We start from the raw sequence: 5,961 nt of genomic DNA, 5'->3' as shown, positions 1-5,961 counted from the left end.
TAACTTCTTAGTATTTTAGGCGAGTTAAGTTATCCTCAGTTTGATTGATACTCCAAATTGTTGATATTAGGACTGAAGTTCAAAATTTGTTTGAGAATAACAAAATTTCCACAAACTCACATAACAAATATATAAATCTTATTCCTCTTCTTAAAATAAAGTACACCAAAAGTCAGACTATCCAAAAAGAAGCTAATTTTGGATAAGATTGTTGTGCAAGACTATTCGAACGGGACCTTAAGAAGAACACAGGGAGAATATTTTTTTTTTTTCTTTTTTTGTGGTTGATCCATCATGGATCCCAAAAGTTAAGGACGTTAAGCTAGCTTTACGATGTTTTATCAGTACAATGATTTCGTATAATTTAGATTGTAGTTAAACCATGCAACCCTCCTTTGTAAAGTAGCAAATAATAATAATTCAATTTTAAAAAAAATTATTTGCCACATAACTAATTTTAATTGGTTAACTTGGTGAGTTGAACAAAGATAGGTGCAAGTCTAGTTAGCACCAAAGTTTTCTTTACTCCTGTTGATAATGGTCCATTGAACAATAAAAATACATACAAATAATCCATCAAATATGGAAATCCACAGTTCCTCAAACTCAAAAACGACTTCTAAAACATGTATACTTTACCCGCATGTGTGATGACAATCTAACGAGGATAAAACTCTGTAATTGAAACGTCATTCTCCGAAGCTTGAAGAGACGTGGTTGGGGTTGGATGGGGTTGGATGGGGCGGGTTATAGAATGACCAACCCCATCTGACTTTGACATTGTGTTTAATTTATTAGTGGTACTATGCATGAAGAATGCAGGTTCAGAGGGTATAGGAAGAGTGAGAGATGAACTATTTAGCATCAGAACCACCGAAGACATTGTTGGTCGACTTGCTACATTTTCTTGAACACATAGTAGTCCAATGTGAATGCATCTTATCATTTCGATCATTGAACCAACACTAAGACTTAAATCTATGACATTTGTGGCTGTTCCTGCCCTCCAATTTTTCCATGCCTACAACCAAATTTATGTCTAATTATAGTTCATTTCATTAAAGTTTAAAGTAAGTTGATCATATACTTACAAAGCTCGCGAGATCTTCCATATTTTCTCCATTGCGAAAACAATTATTTTTTTGGCCACTCAAAATTTCAAGAACCAAAATACCAAAGCTAAATACATCTGATTTTATTGAAAATTGTCCGTGCATTACATACTCTGGTGCCATATAGCCACTGCAAAAGTAATAACAATAGATTATTCAAAAGTACTGTAAAAAAAAAATAAAAATAAATTTGTACTTACTAAGTTCCCACAACTCTACTTGTATTGCCTTGAGTCTCATCTACTTCAAACAATCTTGCCATACCAAAGTCTGCAATTTTTGGATTCATTTCTTCATCCAACAAAATATTGCTAGCTTTGAGATCTCGATGTATGATTCGAAGACGAGAATCTTCATGAAGGTAAAGAAGTCCTCGTGCAATGCCATTTATTATGTTGTATCGTCTTTGCCAACCTAAATGTGTTCGCTTCACAAAATCTACATGGACGTCCATATATGTAAAAGCATTTGTCAATTATATGGAAGGAAGTCTCTTCCAATTTGTGTAGACCAAAGAAAGAACAAATGTTATACCGAATATGAAGTGGTCGAGGCTGCCATTTGGTACAAACTCATATATGAGAAGTCTTTCTCTTCCTTGCAAGCAGAATCCCAACAGCCTAACCAAGTTTCGGTGCTGAAGCTTGACTACCAAAAGGACTTCATTTTTGAATTCAACATCTCCTTGTTGTGAATTATGTGCAAGCCTCTTCACTGCAATATGTTGTCCATTAGGTAGCTTACCCTGAAAATATAAGACGTTAATTATGAGTAATTTCACTTGAACACCTTATGCTTTAAACCTCCCGTTTACTACTATTCTTTAATTCATTCATTTCAATACACCTTGTAAACAGCTCCAAATCCACCCTGTCCTAGCTTGTTTTCACTTGAGAAGTCATTTGTTGCATCTTTAATGTCATCAAAATTAAATTGAATTGTCTCTACACTGCTAATTTCTTCACTGGCATCCCCAAGAGCAACATCTAAGAGTTTGGATTAAGACATGAACATCAAATTGATCACTCACTGTACGATTAAAGATAGAAAAACTGCCATCTAAAAAACAAAATAGAGGAAGCACAAACCACTCACTTTCATATTTTCTTACTGGGATTTTCTGCTTTCTGTTTCTCCATCTCAGAATCATGCAAATACCAACAATGAGAATGATGGCTGAAACAATGGACACTGCAACAATTATAACAGTTCTAGCGGTATTGCCATTATTTCCTGCAAAACAAAAAAAAGAGGTTATGTGTGTAATCAATCCAAGTTGTTCGAAGATAATCTTGTCAACTGTAAATTACCTCCTGTCGGCGGCGACGTTGGAGAGGGGAGATTAGGAGCTGATGGCAGAGGTGAAGGTGGAGGCGGAGGCGGAGGCGGAGAGAGAAGTGACTGATACAGAGGGTGGATTTCATAATTGATTTGGCAACTAGCTGCTAGCATTCTTGCCCCTAAGCTGCCATTACAACAACTAGGAAGATTACTTTGAAGCCGACTGAGGCAGACCTCACAAGAGAAATACGACATGTCGGGAAAACAATCAACAAGCCCATATATGGTAAACGTATTCGGATTTTTAAGCTTCACATCTCCGCCTGCAGACTTTCGAATCGAAGTCCCTGACGCAGCCTCCTCACGCAGTCGATCCAGTAACTCTCCCCGTTCCTCATTGAAACCGTCCGCATCTGGCGCCGCTCGGTTGTTGCGTGCAATATAAGTGACGGGCAAGTCTGTCTCATCGTGAACAGAGTTGTTTGAGTAGAGAATTTGGCAATCGTGGTACCATCCTGCACCTTCCTTCTGTGTTGGACAGTTTTGTGTAATTCTACGGACTGAATTATTCACGCAACTTCTGCATTGTTCCAAGGGAACGCCTTTTCGACAAAGAACCTTAGCGTTGGCTGTGTCCGGATCTTCACCGGAGGTGGCATTATAGAAACCGTAGTCAACCCGGCGGTTGTCGGTATTGGAATTGGAGGAGATTGAAGCAAGTGCGGTGTCGAGATTCTTCTTGAAAGGGCTGTTGTTGGTGTAGTTGCCTTTGTCTGAACAATAGTGATAAAAAAAGTCTGGCTGAGAAATTGTGGTTAATATCAAGTTTGCGATGGCGAAGATGAGGAAGAAAAGCGCTTTCAAACTCAAACTGCCGATCTCCATTTTCCCTCTCAAGGTAAGAAGAGAACATCAATTTCAGTGGGTTTACGGAGAAGTTAGCTCTGATCCTACTAATCACGCGTTGTTCCACTGGAAAAATCTGTGTGGAAGCCGACGGCTTTGACTCTGACTTAGTATTTTACTAACACGTGTTTACATCTTGTCCACATTCTTCACCTACCTTTTGGAAAATTCTTGCAAGCCATTAATGTGTTCTGTTTAAGTTTAACAGCGATTTTATTCATATATTTTGAAAACTAGTTTTCTACACGAGTGATATTTTTTTTTTTTTTTGAAAATTTTTACGGATAGAGAAAGTGTTAAATGATTTACATAGCAAAAGAAATACTGATAGACGCTAATATATTTTTACCGACATCTATCCGTGATAGACTTCCTTTAGTTTCTATTCCTCATAGACACGGATAGATTTCTATCGGCCTCTATTAAATAATATTAAAATTTTACTATTTTGTGCAAATAGTTTCCCTTATTTTTCTATTTCTAAAAATCTCCCATTTTTATGTATATGTCTCCTTTGCTCATCTTAAAAAGAAGAAAAAATACTTAGGTGCATCCCGAGCATCATCTATCTTTGTGCATCTCATCAAATTGTCCAATCATAACTTGTCATGTGGCAAATTTTGCTTTTTTCTTTTTTTTGAAATATTTTAATATTTTTTTATGTGAGGGATGAAAAGGGATGTAAAAAGATTGGTGCATCTGGTGTACTACCCTAAAAAGAAAACATCCATTATAAAATAACTAAAAAGTAATAATAGTAAAGAGGAAGACCTTGAAATCATATAAAATATATGTATTTATGATCGGATACATGAAGAAAAAATTTAATGGTAGTAAGAAATTAAGAATTATCCCTATACTATAGACCCTTTCAGTTGTATCTTGAACGTTGATCCATGTATGTCTCCACAGAACTCAAAATACAACCTAGGATGTTAGTTTGTTGGATTTAGGATTATTAAAAAAAAAAAAAAAAAAAAAAAAAACAACACAATCAATAACACTTATTGAAATAATATCGATAGATTATTTACATTTATTATCTACGAGTTTTAGGGCATAAAACCTAACAAACTCTCACTTGAACTAAAATTCTAGTTAGTGGGATGTACATAATAACAAAACCCAAAACAGTGGAAATGGTAAATAATTACAATAAACTAGGGCATCCATATACCCATTACACATCTCGCACTTGTCCTAGATTATAGAATGTACATGTCTCGTAGACCTAGACTCTCTAAATGACTTTCAAACACATTAGTTGAGAGAGTCTCCATAAATGGATTAGCAATGTTGTGCTCTGAAACGATATTTGTAACGATCACATCTTCTCATTATACAATCTCCCGTATCAGGTGATACTTCCTCTAAATATGTTTTCCTCTTTTGTTGTTGCGAGGCTCTTTATAGTTTGTTACTGCCCCATTGTTGTCACAGTATAAAGTGATATGCAAGTCCATGTTTGGAACCACTTTCAAATCACTTAGGATCTTCCTGAGCCAAGCTACTTCCTTTGCTGCTTCACAAGCAGCTACATATTCAGCCTTCATAGTGGAATCTGCAATGCATCCTTGCTTGATGCTAGGCCTACTATAGCTCCCCCATTCAGGGTAAACACTGATCCTGACATGAATTTTCTAGAATCCTTGTCAGTTTGGAAATTAGAGTCGGTGTATCTCATAAGGATCAAATCCTTAGCTCCATACACCAGCTTGTAGTCCCTCATTCACCTAAGATACTTGATGATGTTTTTTACTGCAGTCCAGCTGTCTAACCCTGGATTGGACTAGTACCTACTATTTATTCCTACTGCATAACAAATGTCTGGTCTAGTGCAGAGTAGAGCATACATTAAGCTGCCCATAGTTGAGGCATAGGGAATATGTCTCATATCCTCAATTTCTTAAGGTGTCATAGGACACCGTTCCGTAGACAAGTGAACCCCGTGCCTGAAAGGTAATAAACCCTTCTTAGAGTTCTACATTGAATATCGAGTAAACATTTTTTCAATATAAGTTGTTTGAGACAAAGCCAATGTTCTGTTCTTGTGATCCCTAATAATTTGGATCCCAATTACATACTGGGTCTCTCCCAAGTCTTTCATTTGGAATTGGGTTTCTAGTAAATTTTCTAATATTAGTAAGGAACCCTACATCATTCCCAATGAGTATGATATCGTCCACAAAAAGTACCAAGAAAGCTACTTTACCGTTGATGATTTTCTTGGACACAAGATGTTAGGGTTGATATCTTAAATTTGGTGACTTTATTACCATTGTAATTGTAAAGTACAAATAGTTTATTTGCTTATTGAAATCTGAGGTATTTTATTTGATATTTAGTAGCATTAACCCACAAAACCAACAAACTAACATCCAAGGTTTTCTTTTGTAGCTTAAACATGTATGTAGAGACATACAGGTGGATCATATTTAAGTGATAACCTAAATGGTCTGTAGTAGTTAGATAAGGTTGGATACCCTATCCCGGTGATACTACGAATACGACCCACTTTATAGATGTTACAATTATTGTAAAGTTCTACAAATGATCTGATCTTGATCATTCATATAGAAACATGTGAGCGAGGGTGGTCTATACAAAAGAGTTTGTATAAGACCGGACTACAAAATGAATAGTCTCATTATATAACGACGTT

The 5,961-nt window shown here is 36.1% G+C and overlaps 1 protein-coding gene across 1 annotated transcript; it reads right to left on the bottom strand.

Annotated features, from left to right (window-relative positions):
* Positions 1-478: 478 nt before the first annotated feature.
* Positions 479-3,381, bottom strand: LOC120073885 (cysteine-rich receptor-like protein kinase 29). The gene is made up of 7 exons (XM_039026799.2): positions 2,423-3,381; positions 2,208-2,345; positions 1,959-2,098; positions 1,647-1,857; positions 1,313-1,550; positions 1,092-1,242; positions 479-1,021 (listed from the first exon to the last, which is right to left on the bottom strand). Exons 1-7 carry the CDS (start codon positions 3,276-3,278, stop codon positions 659-661), a joined length of 2,097 nt encoding a protein of 698 aa, XP_038882727.1. The 5' UTR covers positions 3,279-3,381; the 3' UTR covers positions 479-658.
* Between the last annotated feature and the right edge of the window lie 2,580 nt (positions 3,382-5,961).

The sequence above is a fragment of the Benincasa hispida genome, chromosome 3 (assembly GCF_027475165.1).
Source record: "Benincasa hispida cultivar pf3 chromosome 3, pf3_genome.v1.1, whole genome shotgun sequence".
Taxonomy (NCBI): Eukaryota; Viridiplantae; Streptophyta; class Magnoliopsida; order Cucurbitales; family Cucurbitaceae; genus Benincasa; species Benincasa hispida.
Note: the sequence above shows the minus strand (reverse complement) of the source record. Positions and strands in the feature narration are given on the sequence as shown.